The sequence below is a fragment of the Penicillium solitum genome (genome assembly GCF_028829755.1).
Source record: "Penicillium solitum strain IBT 25940 chromosome Unknown utg000001l_segment0_segment0, whole genome shotgun sequence".
Taxonomy (NCBI): Eukaryota; Fungi; Ascomycota; class Eurotiomycetes; order Eurotiales; family Aspergillaceae; genus Penicillium; species Penicillium solitum.
Window position 1 is genome coordinate 4,709,014 of NW_027072121.1, and position 21,841 is coordinate 4,730,854.

A 21,841-nucleotide genomic window follows, 5' to 3' on the forward strand; every position below is an offset into this window, starting at 1 on the left:
TCTGATCATGTGCTATTGGTAAATGAAATAATTTAGCTTTAAACGCTTTTACTAATTATCGTAGCCTTTTACTTTATTGTAAGAAGCTATAACAAGACACACCCTAGCGATTAAGTTATTTTAATTGATCTTAAAGGTTCTAGTAGATTTTAAGTATGACGAGTCTAAGTTTGTCTTTCTAGTAACTCGATTTGTTGGACTCTATTAATGTGTATAGGAGTTGTGTATGTCTAAGTATATTAATGGCAAGAAGCTGGAGTAGGATGACCTTGTTTTGAAGGAGGCTGGTACATATCTAAGAAAAGAGAGAGATGGTCTCTAGGTTCACTATGATAAAGAGCCATCTAGGCTACACTTTTTTAAGTAGATATTAGAATCATCTTGGGAATGACTGTTCAGTGTACTTGATAACTGGAGCTACCATTATAGCCTCAATCTTACAGGATCCTTGGATAATGGAAGAGAAGGGTAAAAAGCTATCTATTTGAGGCGAGGTGCCCTATTTCAGTATAGAAGAATTATAGTTGACCTTTTGAATCAAGTAAATTACTGCTTAGAAAGCATCTTCTATTTCGAAGTATTTACAAAATTTAATATATAGAATAGCCCCTCTCTAAAATCATGGTCACTATAAAATGTTGAATAACAATGCAATTTTGGGCTAATCCCACTTGTAGTTGCCCAGTATGTTATACACAAAAAACCTTGGTTCAAGGGATACCTTTGTGGGTAGTACAACTAGTGAAGGAAGTGTCAAGTGAGTGGGATGTGGTGTGGGTTCTATGTGAGACTAAAAGGATAGATGGAACCTAGTGCCCTTTGTACTAATACTATATTATGAGATCGTATCTAGCAATTGTTTGTGTATCTAATAGAGATTTTACTTGGTTGTTTTAGTTTGGGTTAGAAAGAAGAGATGTTGTCTTGTATTTTTGCTAGATTTCTGGTTGAAGTGGACTAGTTGGAATTCTATTTAGTGTATTTCTTTAGGGAAAGTGAAAGCTGATATGTAGAGGAATAAGTTGTTAGCTTAAGTAGATATAGATAGAGGGTCTAAACTAGTTTACTTGAAGGCTGATAGCTTTTTATAAGTGAGATGAAAAAAGAATTTGATTAAGGAAGATATTAAAGTCTTATATCTTGTAGGCTTATTTTTATCTGAGAAATCTATCGAGCCTTATCGTGGTTGATGGTGAGATAGGGGGGCGGTATTAGTATGCTAGAGGAGTCTTGCTAGATAGTGTGAAGATTGAAATCTAAATCATAGTTTATTAATTTTGAAACAAGGTAATTATTGAAATAATGGGTATAGACCATTCTTGTTTGATTTGTATATTTTGTTCAAAACTTGATGGTGAAGGCTGGTGGTGAAATATAGAAGTGAAGAAAGTACCAATTTGACGAGAGTTGGGAGGGACATAATGCCACAGGGTAAGCAGGGATTTGATCTGTCCTTTAATGCTAGTTCATAGCAGGCTAGGGATGATTTCTAGCTACCTCACATGTGCTAAAAAAGGCTTGTGTGGCAACACAAAGTTCATGGACAATGTATATTGTCAATTGACATCATTATTGATTTTGTCTTCGCAAGGTAGATGTTTCAATATTCAGTGATGGATCAAGTTCCTGAGGGTTGGCACACCGGATTCAAATTCAAAGGTTAGGTAAAAAAGGAGGAGGGTGAGTAGAAAAATAAGAAAAGGCCTGTTCATCCTTTCATTCGCTTTTCAGCGTGAATATCAAGCCCGATAAACAGCCTGAGTGGTTCGATATCCAATTTCCAGCATGGTCTGGATTCTGCGTCTGCCTCAACGCGAATAAAGTGGCGGATAGTTATCGCCGCACTTGACAGTGGTGCTCAAGAGTTTTGCCCGCTATTATTGAATGCTTTTGGACCGCGTAAAAATAATAAAACTTTGTCTAGTTACATCAAATTATGGCCATTGGCGCGTTGAGAGGCCGAGGCGAGATTTGTCGCATGTTTCTAGCAATGATTAAGTCTTCCACAATCTCATGCATTTTACTACTGGCTATTTGATTCTGGGGGGTGATATATTGCCAGAAGCTCAGGTCTTAGCAAGATTCAATCGCAACGACTGACGATATATTTGCTTAAGACCTTTTATGGTCACCTGCGAGGACTTGCAACTATTTTCAGAAGTCTTCCCTGTGACCTCACCCTCATGCGGTTAGCGACTAAGTACTTTGTGACCATCAAATCGGCCGCGAGATGGCTACCCGCGAACTGCTACCGCCTATGCGAGATACCAAACAGAATCAGATACAGAGCGCTCATGAACCCAATGTTCGAACTCCAACCCCAGGATTATGGCAAATCTGGGTGACTCTATGGCACTCATTCCCCCGCAAAGATACTTGAACTCCCCACCGAGTTGCTATATGATGTCCTAGATTGGTTTCTACAGAGGATTTGGGTTCATTCGCATTTTGTCAATGGGATCTGTTTCAGGCTCTGATCGCCTTCCTCAAAAGCAAGGCAAGACCATCACTACAAAGCCTTGGCCATCTTGTTACATTGTTCAAGAGAACGTGGCCAAGGAAATGACTTCGAATCATCGTCCCAATCTGCGCCAGATCCGAGAAGCCAATATTGAGAGATCTCAGGACGCTTGTGGAATTATTTGAAGATAGCCATTGGCCCAAAGAGCAGCTTCGAGATATCATCCTAGAACCAGCTAGATATGATCAGCCGGCCGTGCACAGTTGTGTTGGGCTTGGATTTGAGGAGGTGGCTTGTCAGTGTTTGCGAAAAAGCGCTCAGGCACAGTCATTGGCGTGTGATGTTGCGCGGACATTCTCAACCCTTTCCCCTTTTGGGGAGCTTGTGATGTTTTCGATATACCGCCGAAGACAGAGCTGAATGGCCTGCACTGTTCCAGGAACCCCAATAAAGCACTGCCAAGAGCTGAGTCCATCAGAAGAAATGAGCTTCTCTTGTAATGACAGCACCAGATTCTCATCGACCCTATAGTCGATCGTGACGCTGAAAATCCGACGAAGCAGCCCTTTTTCCTCAATGAGTCCAAGTATCTGATCGCCGGTGTCAGTCCCTGTCTCGGGCCTGCAAAGTAACTCGAATTCAAGCAGCACCTCCCGGTAGCTCCACTGTTTGTCAAAGTAATACGCAGTGATAGCCATGAAATCCTACCCGAGCGGACTTTTCCAACAGCACAAAGCAATCGATACTTTGGAATCTCCGGGAAGGTCCTGCAGCTGTGACTCTTGGTAGGTGGTTACCATGTCGTGCATATGCTGGCGGAGCGGCTTCGATGAGGGAATCTCCAAAAGTTGAGGTCCGGCATAGACTAGATCCAACAATTATCAAAATGTGGGTTCTTCCATGAGCTCAAAAGAAAGGTGTGCCGACTTGATTGTCCGCAGAAGCTGTTTATTGAGCTGTGTCTTGGTAACTCTGCTCCCAATGGGCGGGAAGCTCGCACGGGCCGCCTGGGTTGGGCCTGGGGTGGCAGCAGGAACGGACTCCTTCTCCACGCTTCTGCGACATGACTTGGACTTCAAGTGCTTACCCATTGTGCTTGTTCCATGGGATTTGTGATACGGCTTAATGTGGGTGATTAAACGGCGTGAAGCAAGTCCGGCAAACTACCTTGGGTCGACCAGACCTGAGCTCTGCCACCTGGTCAAAGTGCTTCCACACCTTTGAGGAACGCGACTCAACTGACTATCTGAAATTATATCGTCCATTTTTGGTCAGCCGTTGCCCATAGTCGGTCTCCAGCCACCACGATAGAAATTCGTTATCCTAGGTGGTGTCGTAGAGCACCCAATCTCGGCGGTCAGGTGCAAACCGCGTGAGGTTTAGACCTCGCCAAACGCGGGTTTGGGTTGGGTTTTCAATTTCCTTACCCGCCCATGGGCAACCCACCGCGGGTTTTGGCCTTGATGAACCCGCCTATGGGTTCTTGGCGGGTACCCGCGGGTTGCCCAAAATACCCAAAAACATGCATAAATCGTGGATAAACTTGATTAGTCATCTAGTGTAATTTTGGTCATTTATTTCTGTCACGCTTTTGAGTGGATATTATACTAAAACAATCAACGCCATCGACCTAGAAATATATATTCTCTATATATAGATCACTGCCCTTATCGCCCTGCTTTATATATCTGAAAGGATTATAGGCTATATTAATGATTTTATATAAATTTATTAATTGAGAATCTTTCGAGTGAGCTTAAAAATATTATCTTTAGTTCGATTATTTAAAATTAGTGATTTGGACCTTCTCAGTGTCCTCCTAAAGTCGTATTTATCTCCGGGCGGGTTAGATTAGATTAGGTTAGGTTTTAGGTACCTGTGGGTTTTACGCGACTTAGGAATAGATAGATCCAAACGCACGACGCGACTAGAATAAAATCTATAATCAAGTACTTAAGATAAAAAAAATCCCTATCTTCTAATACTAGTAGCCTTTTACTTTAGTATAGTGTCTTCTTCCTTATTATCGCGATTAATATATCGGCCTTTTAGTCTACTGCTCTCTATTAAGCTGTTATCTAACGGCTTCTTAGATTCTGATATTCAATCCTCTATAAGAAAATGGTCCCTTCTACTAGCCTCTAAGTGTTATAGCACTACCTATATATATACTAAGATAGACCGTAGCCTTTAATAGGACCCTGTAAAACCTATAATATAACTACTCGAAGACCTCTAGCGATACTCCGACGTATAGGACCTTAGTATAGAAAGAAATGGATTACGTATAAGTCGTATCTAGAGATAGAGTTTCTTAAATGGTAGAAGGAAATAGAGTACGGCTAAAAGCTAAACGGAGAAGGCTAATCCTAGATCAAATAGTCTACCGGATCGCGTTATACTAATATATAGAAACACTTTGACTAGGTAGCTGATATTGATTCTAGGCGTCCTCGAGTTATCTGCTAGGCTTATCTTACTATACTTAATCATCCACAGTATAAGGGGAATAGGATAAGCGCTATAAGTAGATATAAAAAGTCTAATACTTATCGTAAAGGGAAGAAAAAGGGATTTAATCAGTTATTAATTTCGGATTCTTTATAGAACCATTTTACGAGAGACTTACCTAATATCTATAGAGTAACAATATTTCAAATCGAGGAGTAAATATTAAAGATAATTACGTATCTTCGTTTGTCTTTCTAGACGGTAGAGAACCTGGTATTTTAGAGGCTATTTAGCCTTTTATATTCTAGTCCTGGAGAATTGGAACTCCTGTTAGTGTTGGATGCCTCAGGCACCAACTGCGTGGATGCCTTGGGCATCAACCTGTAGGATAGACCAGATAGTCTCCGCACCTCTCTCTCTTCTCTCTCTCTCCCCCAGTCCGTCCAATTCATTACTGTTTTACCTGCATACATTATTCATACGTATTGCTTTAGGTTATGAGCTCTTTTTTCTGCTAGTTGGACCACTAGCAACTCTTTACTCTGAAGCTATTTTCATCTGGAGATTTTTGACGATCTCGCCCCACAGTGTGGACCCACCCCAGTGCGTGGGACATTGTGTTGATCAGCCAATTACATCCAGGAAATCCTTCATCACCCGCCGGTTTTAGCTCCGTAAAAGCTTCGTTTTCGGCCAATCATGGCCGACGCCGTCGACTCGGAGAGCGAGGGGGACACCGGTCCCCACCCTTCCGTCCCATCGACGAACCCGATCGATCCGAATGCTGTCGCATCGGACGATGCCATCCCGTCTACACGTGTTGTGAGCATTAGGGGATGGAGCAAGAAGCCGTCCCATCAGGGACAACGACTTCCAACAATTGCAGCAGTCAAAATCCAGAAGGTTGGAATCTTGGAGTACAATGAGACTGACCCTTCGGCCTGGAAACAATCGGTCTTTTTCCAATTGACTCCGCATCGCTTGGAATGGCTCATCGACAGCGACATTCCTCGCCCTGAAGAGGAAGATGTCACCGCCGAATGCTGGTACTACTGGTCTCGCCTGGTGGCAAGCTGGATGTATCTCCAAATTGACAAAACACTGCAAAGCAAGCTGCGAACTTTGCCAGAGATCCCAACGCTCGCTGACGAAATGTGCGATATGCTTATGTCGTTGACGCAAGGAGGAGATCGGATGCAATCGGCAGAGATCGATATGAAGAAATACGATACCATGAAGCGATCAGATTACAACTCAGCTAGCGACTACATTGACGCATTCCGTCGTCAGTATCATGCACTCGCTCGATTCAAAGTTGCACCACACCCATCACACGCCTTGTCCCTGTCGTTACGAAACCTTGATTCGGAGATCAAGAAGGTTCAATTCATCAGAGAAGAAATCGCTAGCCTGGAACCCAAGAAGCTAGATCTAGCCAAGGTCGAAGAGTACTGGAGAGCACTTCAGGCAGCATCTGTTATTGAAGGAACCTCCAACGCCGTCTACAACAATGCCAGTCGCGGCCGGGGTGGCGGACGTGGTGGACGTGGAGGAAATCGTGGTGGCCGCAGCGGTCACAACGACAAAACTGAGTCCAAAGAGAAGGACAAAGACGCCGTCGATGATGATACTAACAAAGACACTGCCGTCAAGAAGAAGAAGAGGGGTCTTCGCAAGCAACCTCCCGACGGCAAAGACATACACGAATACGCTCGCGAGATGCGTAATGGCAGTCAGAAGGACGAAGCCAACACTATGTGCTCCTTCTGCGGCTTTGGCCCACACCCAGCCAAACGATGTGCATACCTTAGCAGCAATCCGCCGGCTGCATGGGAGCCGTCAGGTAATTTATGGGCCTATTCAAAAGCCATCCAGAGAGCACAACGCCAGCCGGATGGACATAGCAATATGATCGTCGCTGCTGCCAAAGCCGTCGACAGATGCGACAACTGGCTTCTCGACACTGGTTCTGACAAGACATTGACGCACGATCTCGACGACTTCCATACGTACCAAATCGACCGTCCAGAAGACGCCTACGCGTACAAAGATTACTCTGGAAATAGAGTCATTACGCTAGGCCATGGAGAGGTGATGGTGAGAGCTGCCTTACCTGACGGAGGAGAGTACACATTCATGACAACTGGGTACTACACACCTGGAGGTCACGGCAAGCTGTTTGGGATGCAAAAGCTTCTGGATGAACAAGACATTTCCTACGATACACGCACAAAGTACCTTACCAATGGACAAGGTGACGTTCTAGGATACGCGGACACGTTGACCGGTGTCCCATACCTTGTCAGTCCGAAGGACGACAATGATCTCGAAGACGCGAGTCTAGATTCAGATGATGAAGACGACATCGGCTACGTCAATCAAGTGCAGTTCGATGACCCCAATGAAGCAAATCCGGATCCCAATGACTACGATCCTAACGACATCGGATACGATCCTGACGAGATAGTCGGCGATCCCGATGACACCTTGCCGGATCCTGACGACTTCGATCTCGGAAATATGACAGAATCTGAAGATGATGACAACGTCGGTTTCGTCAGCAAAGTGACCGCATACGACATTCATCGCCGCCTCGGACACGCCGGAAAGGCACGAATCGCTTCTACACTACACCATGCAGAACAACTCGGTGACGAAGAGCAATACGGGACTGAACAATTTGACTGTGATGCCTGTCTCCTTGGCAAATCGAAGCTAAAGATCTCTCGTCAACCACAAACCAGAATACAAGACGCTGGATGGAAATTTCATGTCGACACACAGCCAATGAAACCTGCCGGACCAAATGGAGAAAGCTACTGGCTGCCTATCGTCGATGATGCCACACGATTCATGGAAGGAATCATGTTAAAGAACAAGAACGATGCCTACCACAAGCTCACTGCTTTCTGCGAGAAAATCAAGCTTCTCACAGGCAGATACCCAGGTGTATGGCGCCTAGATGGCGGTACGGAATTCAAAGAGTTTATCACATGGGGTGAGAGACAGGGTATGACCTTTGAAGTCACACCTCCGTATACCGCAGAGCCCAATGGCACCGTGGAGCGTTTTGGTGGTCATATTAATGACATCCAGAGAACGATGATCATTGACGCCAATATGTCGGAAGACATGTGGCCGTACGCCACTGAAACAGCAATTTACATTAACAATCGTCTTGTCAATCCGAAGTACAAGATCTCGCCGCTGACGCACTGGCGTCAAGAACTCAATATTCAGAACCCAGAGCCTTCTCTCAAGCATCTCAAACCATGGGGGACAACTGCATATGTGCACATTCCTAAGGCTAAGAGGGTACAGGCAAAGAAAGCAACACCACGTGCATGGAAGGGAATGCTCGTCGGTTATGAGGGGGACGGTGGTCACATCTACAAGGTGTGGAATCCAGTCACCAAGAAGGTGACAATGTCTCGTGATGTTACATTTCCACAACATGGAGATAACGACGATGATGATCTGGGACCAATTGAGATTGTCAATGATCCTACTGATCCTAAGGATCCTGACGACGACGATGCCGTTGAATTCATACCTGTCACGTCGATGAACAATGATGAAATCTCTAAGCCAGAGAAGACACAACAACAGGTCGTACGCACTTTGCCGGCACGAACACAATCAACAAGCACTCTGCCAGTACAGACACCAGTGCAAATGGCTGTACAACAACCTGTCACGCCGTCGACGATCCATCTTCCGACGATTCACGGAAGCGCGTCCACAATGCCTTCAACACCACGCAAACCTTCGCAACAGAGATCAATTGCCCCGCCATCAGCTCGACGGAAACTGTTCCGTACACTCCTTCCTACTGTGCAAGAAGAGCCAATGATGACAGGAGCAAGGATCACAGAGATCACAGACAATTCTACGAGTGAGAACACTCTACAGGCTTCATCTTTTAGAAGGAAAAGAGAAGACCTGGGGAAAAGACTCGAAGCTCTGACATCTGGCATATCTCGCATCTCAGCAACAATGGACGATGTTCGGAATGAAGCTAACAGAATTGAGAGAGCTGTTACCGCAGTAGCAGAGGTCACCACACCTTCGCCTGTACGACAGACAGTTGAGTACCAATACCCTTTCTCCTCGCCGATCCAGACAGATGTTCCTACACCAAACAACGCCTCGCCAAGTCGTGACAACACTCCTGTCACCGCACGATCAGAGGTAACGCCAGTACGAGAAATCATCTCAATCGAATCGTCACCCGATCCCACTACACAAGACACAGCAGCTACGCCAGCTATTCCGCCACCACGTCGATCGAGACGAGCCAATATTGGCATTCCCCCCGACCGGTACCATGACCCGAAGCAGAAACACCTTACGGTCGAATACGAGAAACGAGACCGAGACATTCATCGTGCCGCCACACGGGTACGAGCGGATGCCAATGGTGGTAACAATTTGACGGAGGGGGGAGGACAGGGATCTGCGGGATCTAGTGGATATGCTGCAGCAGCCGTTGAAGCCGACGACGAGATCATGCAGATGGATGCAGTCGACATTGACGAGCCGTTTCTTGTTGATGGAGAGCCACTGCATACTATGGACGTTCAACTGCCTACAACGTTCAATCAGGTTATGCGAGACAAATTCCGAGATCAATGGTTAGATGCGATGCAGAAGCAACTAGACGATCTCGCTGCCAAAGGGACATGGACGCTGATCCGCAAACCCCCGAAAGCCAAAGTGTTACCTGGAAAATGGAGGTTAACTGTTAAGACCAACGCTGCGGACTACGTCTATGGTTTCAAAGCCCGTTGGGTGGTGTGCGGTAACTTCCAGAGCAAGAACGACAACGAGACATATGCTCCGGTTGTTGCTGAATTCATGACGAAGATTGTCTTTACGCTTATTGCTGTCTTCGGTCTACGCTGGAGACAGGTGGATTTCACTGCCGCATACCTGAATGCATCTCGCGAAGGCACCGAAGCTGTCTACATGAGACAACCAACTGGTTTTGAATATTCAGACGCTGACGGAGACAAGAACGACTGGGTATGCCTAGTCCAACAAGCTTTGTTTGGTCTAAGAGACAGTGCTTTCCTCTGGAATGAAGAGATGGATTGCAGATTACGACAAATGGGTTTCCGCCCCCTTGACGATGATCCATGTGTCTACATCAAAGGCAACGGAGCAAAATTGACCATTATGATGATCCACGTTGACGATTTCATCATTGCTGCACCATCCGATGATGACATTGAGCAAGTTGTCAGTGAGCTTCGTCAGTACTACGACTTGAAAGACCTCGGTGAACCGAAGCAGTACCTCAAGTCTGCACTCCAGAGAAACTACGACAAACATACAATTACAATGTCTCAGAAGGCATATGTACAGAAGGTGTTACGGACATCTAACGTCACTGGTTGGAAGGATACACCATTGCCAGCTGCATGGAGAGAGACACCTGCCAATGCGGCCAATGTGCTGGATGACGAAGCATTTGATCATTACATCTCTGTGGTCGGCATGTTAAACTGGCTAGCAGTCAAGACTAGGCCAGATATTCGCTTTGCAGTTACCCGCTTACAACATCGTTTGGCAAATCCAACATTTGACGATCTCCACGCCATGCAACACGTTGTTAAGTACCTAAGACATCGGCCAGACATTGGCATCGTCCTTGGGCGCACTGACGAGCTACGATTTCATGCGCATGTTGATGCTTCACATGCGGACTGGGAAGACAGCAAGTCGACTGAGGGAAGTATATGGTACCTCGCCGGCAGTCCAGTCATGTGGACCACGAAGAAACAAACCATCACTGCCAATTCGACAACTGTTGCGGAATGGTGCGCTCTGGATCAGCCCGCTCGCGATGCTATGTGGTTATGCAAAATTGCTCGCTCCTTTATGCTGCCAGAACAACGTCCTATCGAGATCTATACAGATAACATCAATTCCCAGTTGCTCCTCGCAAAGAAGGGGGGTAAATCAGCGAACAGATGGTTGGATCTACGATGGTTCTTCGTGAAGGATGCTGTTGCACAGGGTTATGTGGAGATACGTCGTGTCGATACCAAGAGAAATGCAGCTGACGGCTTCACGAAAGCACTCGCCAAGGATCAATTTGAGACCTTCGTCAATTTGATTGGAATGGTCTGATTTGATGGGGTTTTCATTGAGTTGATCGGCACGGTTTAGGTGCATGTTTGAAATGCATCATTTGCAGGGTTTTTTACTATGACGACCAGAATTCGGGACATTTGATAGAGAGCATGTATGGTCTATGAGGGGGATGTTGGATGCCTCAGGCACCAACTGCGTGGATGCCTTGGGCATCAACCTGTAGGATAGACCAGATAGTCTCCGCACCTCTCTCTCTTCTCTCTCTCTCCCCCAGTCCGTCCAATTCATTACTGTTTTACCTGCATACATTATTCATACGTATTGCTTTAGTTAGTGAAGATCTTATAGAGACGGCTCCGGGATATAGTCAATTGCTAGTAAGAGTTACAGTTATAAGATCTGCCTAAAGATACTAAGATTTCTTTTGCTTTAGATTATTAGACCAGTCCATTTCAGTAGGTATTTATAGTAATCACAGTTTATTTTATCGATAAAGATTAGAACTATAGGGAAATGCTCCTCGGCTTTGAGCCGTTATACGGTCCTTATATAGGCAACAACCTTAGTGATGTTTTATACCGGTTACTAGAGGAACGAAAACTTCTTGATCGTATTTTTAGCGTTACTATAGACAATGCTACTAACAACGATACTATAATACACGCTTTATAAGAGAGACTGCTCTCTATCGGAGCTATTAGCTCTAAGGAATTAATAGTCTAGGTTCCCTATATAGCTTATATAATCTAGCTTTGCCTAAAACAGCTACTAGGATATATTAGGGTAGTACCTAAGAATAAAGAAGTTAGAGTCTTTTAGTCCGATACCTAAGCGTATAGGTTAAAGGATTTAATTAATTATAGAGACATAGCTCATATACTAATAAAGATAAGCTAAGATATTCACTTTTTTAATAGACTTAGAGTATTAACAGTATTAGATTCGATCCTTTATAATCTTTGTTAACGTAAGCCTATAATAGTGTAATACTTTTTTATACCTCTAATTAGGTAGTACTTGGCTTTTTCCGTTATATAATGTTTAGATATGCTAGAATTTAACTTTTTTAATACTTCGCCGAGTATACCGGCTAAGAAATATAATCGATAAATACTACTATGATTATAAATACTCGTAGCTTAAGGTTACCGACGTTAAATAGAGGCAAATTGACTATTTTATTTATTTGACTAAACCGTTTTTTTAGTTCACTATGGCTCTAATAAAGACTAGAGATGTTATAATCTATAGTATGTTTCTTATATATAGGAAACTACTAGAGTATATTGAATGGTCGAATCGAAGATTAAAGAGAAAGATAATATCCTAGAAGAAAGATATATATAGCGTATTACTTATAGCTAGACTGCGGCATATCCGCTCCAATGGATATCAGATCGATCCTTATATCCGCAATTTGCGGATATCCTTGGATATCCGCACTAGCATAACTCTCGCTTACTTTCCCCCTTGTAGCCTGTCACATGATCTTAATGCAGCTTACCAATATTTCCTTACCGTTGAAATAAACGCATGTTTGGTCCTGACAGAACCAACCCCTTTAATCAACGGTCGGCCCTTTGAAATTTTAGGAAATAGATATGTATCGAAGGTCTCCTTATACAGTATTTGTAGGTAGTGTCGTAGTTTTCTTAGTCCGACGTTTTGTTGTAAAGATAGCCGTAGATTGACGATTTTGTTGTAAGTTATATATAGAAATATATATTTAACTACTGTTAACAATGATAAACTTCGTAAGAAACAGAACATGGAAAATCAAAACCTTTATTATTGGATGAATTATTTCAACCTTAGGCTTAAATAAAAGCCGAGAGTCCTAGCTATCTACTGATTATTTTTTCAATTTGTTCTGACTACTAGAACTTGAGAAATCCGAGATAGAAGTTCTTGAAATGCGGACTTTGCGAGTTTCGAGGTCTTGCGGATATCTTGTGGATATCCACAAAATATCCACAAAATATCCGCAAGATATCCTCAATATCCTCAAGATATCCTCCAATTATCCGCACTAATATACAATACAGCCAATCATTTAGGTAAACCATATCAAAAGTAAGTCTAAGTTAGAATATCCTAGTACGCTTACTTTACCCCTGAAAACCTCTACTACTTCAGATGTAAGCCTCTCTATTCTTTTAAGCACCCTACTATACTATATATTATAATTGTTAACTTCTTAATGTCTCAATCACAGTTCTCGTTCACTAATTCAGATGTGGATTTAGCTTCTAATCGGATTTACCCTGACAACTTCTCCGATTTTTTAGGTATCCAAACACCAGTCCCATCGATATCGCCGACTCGTTCAACTCGTTTAACCCTTACGCCCTTATCCCTTACTCGCGTCGGACCTCCCCTTTAAAAGCACTGGGTTTTATATCCATCTGATTCTATATGTGATGATATGGAGGACTTACGCAATAAATTCGTTAGTTGGTGGCTTACAACTGAGTATAGATCTCAGTCTGATGTTAGGAACATAATTCGATGGGAATCAAAAAGCAAATCGGATATCTAGGATAGCTTCTACCAGGTTACAAATGATAAAAATGGAAAGCCGAAGGTTATGTGTAAGGCATATCTCTGTACGATTGGCCATCCAAGATTCCGGCGTGCTGGTTCTTCGCCTATAACAGCACACCTCAAAACTAGAGCATGTTTAAAAAAAAGTGGCCCAAGAATCGACCAGCTTCTCAAAAGAATGGTATGTTAACCAGGGCACTTAACTGGCATTACTACAGTAGTCAAGTTCTTTATAATTTAGCAGCTAACATTGAGTACTTTGATCTAGCCAGGTACTACTAGCATATCATTCACCCAAGACTATCTCTCCGATACTATTCTGAGATTCATTTCGACTACACATCTGCCCTTTCGAGTGATCGAACACCCCCAATTCTACCGCATATTAGAGGTTACTCAACAATCATCCACTAAACTTATAATTCCATCAGTACGAACCATTCGACGTTATCTCGATATAACAATCCAGAATAACCAGAAGGGGATTCTACAGAGACTTCCAGAGGGGTATCGGCTATCAATAGCCTTAGATTGCTAGACTTCTCCTTTCCAGCAGGCCTTTATGGCTATCACTGGTTACTTTATCGATCATAACTGGGATTACTATGAGGTTCTTCTAGGCTTTGAGCCTCTCTATGGCTCCTACACTAGTAAAAATCTCAGTAAAACTGTGACCTAGATCCTAACAGAGCATGGTATCTCGGATCGTGTCCTGTCAGTGACTACAGACAACGCAACTAACAACAATACTTTGATACAGAGTATCCAGGACCACCTTCAGTCTCAGCATTCATCAGATATCTCAATCTTCCGTGTCCCATATATCGCGTATATGATCCAGCTGAGTCTGAATGAGCTTCTTAGGAAGCTTAAGGCAGTGCCAAGCAATAAAGAGATCGAGTTAGAGTGGTCCGAGGAAAAAACCCACTCCTTCTAGAATAAGCGTAATACCTCCGGCGGTATCCAGATCACAGATACATTAAAAAAGGTATATCTTCTACCCCTAGATCCTTATAATAGCTAGACTAATAAAAGTATAGAAGATCCGAGGACTAGCAGTCTTTATTAATGTAAGCCCACAACGTCGGGAGGCATTTATGGCCCTTCAGCCGGAGCCTACATTAATTCCAATCTAAGATATTCGGACACGATAGAATTCAACATTTTTGATACTCAACCGGGCCAAGAAGCTCTAGCCATTCTATAATCAGTATTATACTGATCATCAATATCTTTATTTTAAGCTCGATCCAGAAGAGTGGCGTCAAGTCGAGTATCTTCTTCTTCTGACAAAGCCCTTCTTTGATTTCACGATAATACTGTTAAAGATAAAGGATATTACCGCACACAATATCTACAGCATCTATAATAAGCTTTTCTCCTATCTCGATACAGCCGAGGCGAAGCTTAAGAATAAAGGTGTGATCTAGAAGAAACGGATATTGCGGGCACTCTAAACAGCAAAGAAAAAGCTCTCCAAGTACTACACTGCCACCGACTACGAGCCTTATAGTGACATCTATACTCTAGCAACAATCTTCTCTCTATCAAAGAAGCTCCGGTACTTTTCCTCGACTGATTGGTAGGGTAATATTGATTATATGAATCGTTATTAAGAGGTCCTAAGCCGAGAGTTTGATCGATATAGGAAGATGCTTACCTATAATACCAATGACCTAGCAGCACTGGAGACTTCTAGAGTAGCTATTGATAAGAATGATAACTATGATCTTAATGCTGCTTGTGTATCCCAGAACCAGCTATTGGAAGAGCTTACAAAACCAGATGACGACGAGATTGCACGATATCTTGCTCGTGGAATTGAGCGATAGAAACCTCGACTTTTCTGGAAGGAATATGAGAAGAGCTTCCCGACCCTAGCTAGGATGGTAAGGGACATTCTATCTATCCCTGCTAGTGGTGCTGGTGTTGAACGACTATTTAACTGTGCTCGTGACATCTGTTATTACCGTCGTAGTCAATTGAAGCCGAGTACAATCTGTGGCCTAATGCTATATCAGTTTGCTACCAACTTTGATCTTCGGCAAGAGGAGCTAGGGATTATCAAAGAGCATCTATCCCAAGGTAAAGCTGCTTTGCTAGATTAAACCCGGAGATCATTACCACAGCTTGAGGTCTTAGAGCCTATTAGTGATAACGAGGAGGAGGATCAAGAGACTAGACTCGAGGCTACCTAGCACACTGAGAGCGGTGATAATAACTCGGATGATGATAGTGCTGAGCGACGTAGACGGGCAAAAGGAAAACAACCTCAAAAACGACCATACGAGGCTGTTGAAGAGGATAATAAGCTTCCAGAGATGCCGGTCGATAGGAGTATGCTAGGCCGTTCAGGGCGGATTCGAAAACAGCCAAGGTTACTAGATGGCTTCCAGTTAGATCTATAAATAGCAAATAGGGCCTAGAAGATTCAAATTCATAAACCCCCCAAAAAATGCATAGACTGAATTTCTGACCGTGGTCAGAGATTCCAATTGTATACTACTGTGAGTAGAACAGTACTTGACCTTCTACCCATAATTTCTGACCTCGGTCAGAAATTATACTTACGGTTTACCTGGTGATATTCAATAACCTCGAGTACCAAGTATTACACGAAAAATACACAGGAATGTATAATAATAATGCACACCCCTTAAGGTCACGAGTCTAGGCATGTTTGTATTGTTTGATATCCATTGGATATCCGCAGATATCCAATGGATATGAGGTCCATATCCAAATCCGTAAGGCTGCGGATCTTGGATATCAAAAAATATCCATATCCGCAGTTTGCGGATATGGATTGTGGATATCCGCGGATATTGTGGATCGTGCCGCAGTCTACTTATAGCGAGGCAGAAGCTGAAAGAGTACTACGAAAAAACCTACCGCGATTATGGTTTTCTCTATAGTACTAGAATATTACTTACCTCTTAGTATAAATTAAGTGCTTTTGATGATCGAGAGTACTTAACTTGCTATAAAGATACGTTAAAAAGGTACTGTGAATATTTGAGAGTATCTTTTATATAGTATTAGTAGTAGAACCCCGAGTTGCTATTCCGTACGGTCTAGCGATCTTCTAATTTGTATAGTACAGAGCTTAATCGGCTACTTAAGCTACCTAGTATATCGATTTTCTATAAAGGAGTAGAGTATAATAAAGTAGACTAGTATCTTTGCGAAGGTATGAGTAATCAGTATAATATACTAGAACAACTAACTAACCTCGAATAGCTAATGTCCCTATATCGCCGCGACTTTATTAGAAAGAATACGAGCGCGAATTCCTAGTACTATCTTAGCTTGTATGAGACTTGCTTTTAGTCCCTACCACCGGCGCGGGTATAGAAAGGCTCTTTAATAATGCACGAGACATTTATTATTATCGCCGAGGGTCTCTTTACGAAGGGACTATTTAAGACTTAATAATATATATATGCTTAGAAAAGCTTATACTAGAGGGATAGTAATTGATTCGTCTAGAGAAACCGTTAGAGAGCGAGAGCTAAGAGGCACTTAAAGAGGATGAAGCGTTAAAGGCAATCGAAGAGGATATAGAGCTGATTAGTGATAATAAGGAGATTAAAGAGAGCGAGAATCTCGAGGGTAACTCTAAGCTAGAGGAGATATACCAAGTATAGTATACGGTGGTAGAGACCGGCCGGAGCTCTATATATAGATATATTCACGAACCTGAATAATAAGAAGAGAGTATAGAGGAAGACGTAGTTGATTACGACGAAGCAGATTTACTTCCGCCTCTAATCATGCAATTGAGTAATAGAAGCCAGAAGAGATCTTCTAGTCGGGTAACAATACCCTCTAGCAGACTGCGAGGTTACGAGGTATACTAGTCTTTATAATTATCCAATTTGATTTTTTCAAGCCCTTCATATTCCTTTCTAAATATTTACAGCTAGAAGCTAGTAGTTACGCTATCGAAACAATTAGATAATCGAAAATTACTATATAACTTAGTGTAAAATGATCAGTTAGCTTTTTTTGCTTTTTTGGGTAATCGCGGGTACCCATTTGGGTCTTGGGTTGGGTTTCGCGGATGACAACCCGCCCACGGGTTTGCTGACTAAGACCCAACCCGGCCCATGGGCTGGGTTTTCGCGGGCGGGTTTGGGCGGTGGGCGGGTATTGGCGAGGCCTACCTGTGACAATGGTTGTCACAAGAGCCATGACGGACCATTCACCGCCTTGTGAAGCGCAAACATTGACGATCGTGGTAAGCAAACCAGCCGCTGCATTTAAGGTTGCTGGCCTTCAATTCAGTTAGGTCCTGGTATTTCATTTCGAGGGGTTGCCTTACATAAAAATTTTATTAGTCAACCAAGAGTAGTTAGCTTTGTACATTTTGAATAGCCACCCCAATACGGTCGCACCAGTGACTAGGAATAGGCAGGCAAAAACAAGGAGCGGGGTAGGGATCCGAAAGGAATATGATTATTCATGAATATTCATGAATATTTGCGAATATGAATAATATGAATTGAATAATATGAATATAAATAAGCCCTTTATTCATATTCGCAATATTCATGAATATATGATTAATTTATATTTATTCATATAATAAAATACCATACATTACCATTCGTTTCATTACATTCGAATACATCAATCATACTCAGACACTTTATTCTATAGCGAATTATGTGCCTATCTTTAATATCGAAGCACTAAAAATTATATATATGCACCGGTAGAGATTTATGTCTAAGACTTTCCTCTTAATAGCATCAGCTATCGCATAGTCTCCGCGTTCAGACGGTGCCTTCGGAGGCCTAAGACATCTCGAGCATTGCTGAACTCGCGCTCAATCCCGACCTCTACCGAAGGGATGGGTAGGTAATCGCGAGCGGCTTTTGCTATAAGTAGAAAATTAAAGGCGTTTACCTTCCACCACTTAAGGACCTATTCTACGTCCGCATCGCCGATCATATAGTGGGACCAGTTGACCGGCGGGGAATCCAAATACTTGTCAATATCCGATAAAGATACCTCTTTAGATGGCTAGACTTTGCGCAGAGTTCTCCACATTGTTTCCGATATCCCTACTAGACGTGGATGGTCAACTTTATATGACGCAAATGGCTCTAGAGGGTATTCTTTCTTAAGAAATTCCTATACTTACGAGACGATAAGCCCCGAATCTTACTCGCTTATTTGAGACACAATCAGAGACGATTTGATGCGCGGATCTAACACAGAAGCCATATAGTAAAGAAGGTTATCGTCTATTTTCCTAGTAAACTTGTTCATCTTACGAATGCCTCTTTCCACTGTATCGCGAATTTTAATATTCATGTCTTCAAAATCTCCCTCCGTATTTCGAACGTTATTTAACAAATCGTCCAAACTCTAGTAAATTGGTAGACTTTCCATAATTATTAGGCATGCCTTTAAAATAGAGTTCGTATGGTCCCAGAACGGCTTAAGGATCTTGGCCACTTGCTAAAGTGTCGACCACTCATCATCGGTAAGCTGGAGGGCCTGAATTTCTAGATATATCCGCACAAACTGCCCCAGCTCAGTTTATAGCCGAAGGGTATCTTAAATCATGATATACGTTGAGTTCTATCGGGTATCAATATCATAACTGACTTATTTTCTAGGTGATACTTCTTTCCAATTCTAGCGGCGCTATGGGCTATAGGCGATCTATAGCGTCAGAAGTCGTATTTTTATGATTACTCCTTTCGTGCTATGAATAGAGTTAAATGCTAGGCTAGTATGAATGGCCATATCGTCCAGGATCGCCTTTACTTCTCGAGCCGAACCAGCCCTTAAAGAAGCTAACACATCTTTACAAATCAGATTAAGGATATAGGTAAGGCAAGGAATGAAGCTCGGTCGTCCGCGGAATCGTATTAGAGGCCTAATACGAAAGCGGTCATTGTTATTATCATACTTCTTAAGGAGCTAGTCATGCAGGCTATCATAGAGCGTCCCGTTATTGCCCGCATTGTCTCCTATGATAGTTAGGAGCTTTAGCGCGATATCTAGTTCGGCGAGCATCTTCAATATAACTTCCGCTAGATTCTCTCTAGAATACGGCCTATTGATCTCGGTGAACTCGAGAAGCTTATCTCGCTTTTTAAAATCGGGGGTGATCCAATGGCCAAGGATACCTATTATCGCAATCTGATTTTCCGACGTCCAAACGTCAAGAGACAAAGCGAGTGTGCGGCTGCTCCTAGCAAGCTCCTCTTTCACTAAGGCCCTACTTAAATAGAATTCCTCTTTGATTCAGTTGAAAAGAGTATCAGCAGTCTTAATAGGCAAAGAAGCCCCCGTTACTTCAATAAGTGCCCTGAAAGCCGGATACTCTACTACTATAAAAGGCTGTCTTGTTTGAATGACCTATCGGACTAGCATTTCTTTAACGCCAACCTTCTTTCTCGGCGACTCTAAGAACCGGTCGAGGCTTCCTTCGACCGCGGGTAAGAAGATAGAGTCGGCCCTAGACTTAATACGATGCTTTTTCTGGAGATATACCAACAAATTCGAAGTGGAACCATAGCGCGACGAATCTCTGGAGGACTAGCTGCAATGTTTACAAATCAGTAGTCGGTCTTTTTTTAGTGGGCCACCCTGCTGATACCAAGTGCTATCCAGATCTATGGTCCAAAAGTGCTCAATGGTCTAACTAGAATACGACTTGGTTTTTCGTCTTTTATATACGTGCGGACTACTAGTATTGCTCCTGCTTTCCGAAAATGCAGGATCAAACGGGGAGGGGGAAGAGCTAAGTAAAGAATAAGACTGCTTCGTCCGAGGCGTGTCTTCGGTGTTCCTAGGTGGGGAAGGCTTAGGAGAGTAAGGGCGTCCTGTTTCAAAGGTGGATTCCTTAGACTGCTCCGAAGGTGACGAAACCAGGCCATTATATAGAGCATTATAGTCTCGACGTAGAAGACCACGCGTTCTCCGTATAGACGGATTAGGTATAGATACCATGCTACTGTTTCCTAGTATCAGTATATCAAAATGGTATCGACGGTGATGTATCACATACCTTGAGCTACCTAGGCTAGGGTTAGAAACTGATAGGGGACTTGAGGATAGGATGATGGTTGATAAGCCCAGTCATGTTCACGCTTTATATACCCTTATTAACGTAGAAAGTTGATAGATCTCTTTTCTATTTTCTGTAACGCGACATTGACGATTCTGAACGTAAATAAATGCAGCTAGGGTCATTAGAGGCTCTGGGTCGTAGAGTAAACGCGTTTTTACGTGCCATTTCTCAAGGCTACTTTATGCACCAAGTTTGGAGTGGATTGGAATAAAATCAGGGAACTGAGAAGAGCTATTCGTTTAATTGCCTAAGATGATTTGCAACTAGGTTAACAGATATATATAATATTAACGGATCTTCGTGGCCGGTGTCAAGTTTCTATAGACAGACCCACGTAAACGAGTATCATGTCTCAAAAAGATCCACTATGGTATATCAAGCTGGTCAACTCTACATAGGTAGGTTGTACCTCCTAGCATATATTCGCAATCGAAATTCATAGCTCAGCTTTGCTGATAAAGTGATGGTATTGTGAAATCGACCACTAAGCGCATTTCGGTAATACGATAACCGCTGTACCGGATAAAGTATTAATGCGGAGAAATCTCATAATATGAATAATATGAATGCGAATATGAATAATGCGTTTATTCGCGCGAATAAAAAATTCATATATTCATATTCGCGGACTGCGAATATGATTATGTTGTATATTCGCATTCCTTTATTCCTTTCGGAACCCTAGAGCGGGGGGTGCTGTATAGTGCTGAGGACCACCCGCCCTGCGTTATTCTTTTCCAATGTTTCTTCTACGCTATTTGATTCTTTGAGCGAGGTGAAAGTGCCGGGGATCACCAAATACCCTGCAAGCAGCACCCAATTTGCTCCGCTGGCGAGCAAATTGTAAGTCCAGTTCATTTGCGCCTCTTCTTTGAGCATCCTTGTGTATGGCGTTTCATTCCCCGAGATCCCGTGGAATCCTGCTTGGTTCATGCGCTGATCCCCAACTGTGTCGGTGCGGCATTGTCGTTTGATCCAAGCTTGGAGAGATTCTAGTGATCGACCCATCGTGCTAGTGAAGACAGCCGCATAGAGGGAAATTATCTACACGTCGAACGAATTCGAACATCCTGAATATATATACCTATTATACAACTTCGGTGAAGTTATATAAATATATCGTAAGGGAATAAGGTTCCTCAAGTTTGTTAGCTCACAAATAGAGTAGGTTTACATTTATATGTGCCTCACTT

The 21,841-nt window shown here is 43.0% G+C and overlaps 3 protein-coding genes across 3 annotated transcripts; all 3 read right to left on the minus strand.

Moving 5' to 3' along the window:
- Window positions 1-2,778: 2,778 nt before the first annotated feature.
- Window positions 2,779-3,159, minus strand: N7455_001765 (uncharacterized protein; the record flags this gene model as incomplete). The annotated part of the gene is made up of 1 exon (XM_065604146.1): window positions 2,779-3,159. One exon carries the CDS (start codon window positions 3,157-3,159, stop codon window positions 2,779-2,781), a length of 381 nt encoding a protein of 126 aa, XP_065462637.1.
- Window positions 3,160-17,590: 14,431 nt separating this feature from the next.
- Window positions 17,591-18,877, minus strand: N7455_001766 (uncharacterized protein; the record flags this gene model as incomplete). Its single annotated transcript, XM_065604147.1, has 4 exons — window positions 17,591-17,831; window positions 17,880-17,958; window positions 18,340-18,484; window positions 18,746-18,877. Coding segments are annotated over 4 exons (597 nt in total), but the record flags the coding sequence as incomplete, so codon positions are not given.
- A 615-nt stretch (window positions 18,878-19,492) lies between these two features.
- N7455_001767 (uncharacterized protein) lies at window positions 19,493-21,656 on the minus strand (the record flags this gene model as incomplete). The annotated part of the gene is made up of 3 exons (XM_065604148.1): window positions 19,493-19,810; window positions 19,943-20,056; window positions 21,366-21,656. The coding sequence occupies 3 exons, from the start codon at window positions 21,654-21,656 to the stop codon at window positions 19,493-19,495; spliced, it is 723 nt and encodes a 240-aa protein (XP_065462639.1).
- Between the last annotated feature and the right edge of the window lie 185 nt (window positions 21,657-21,841).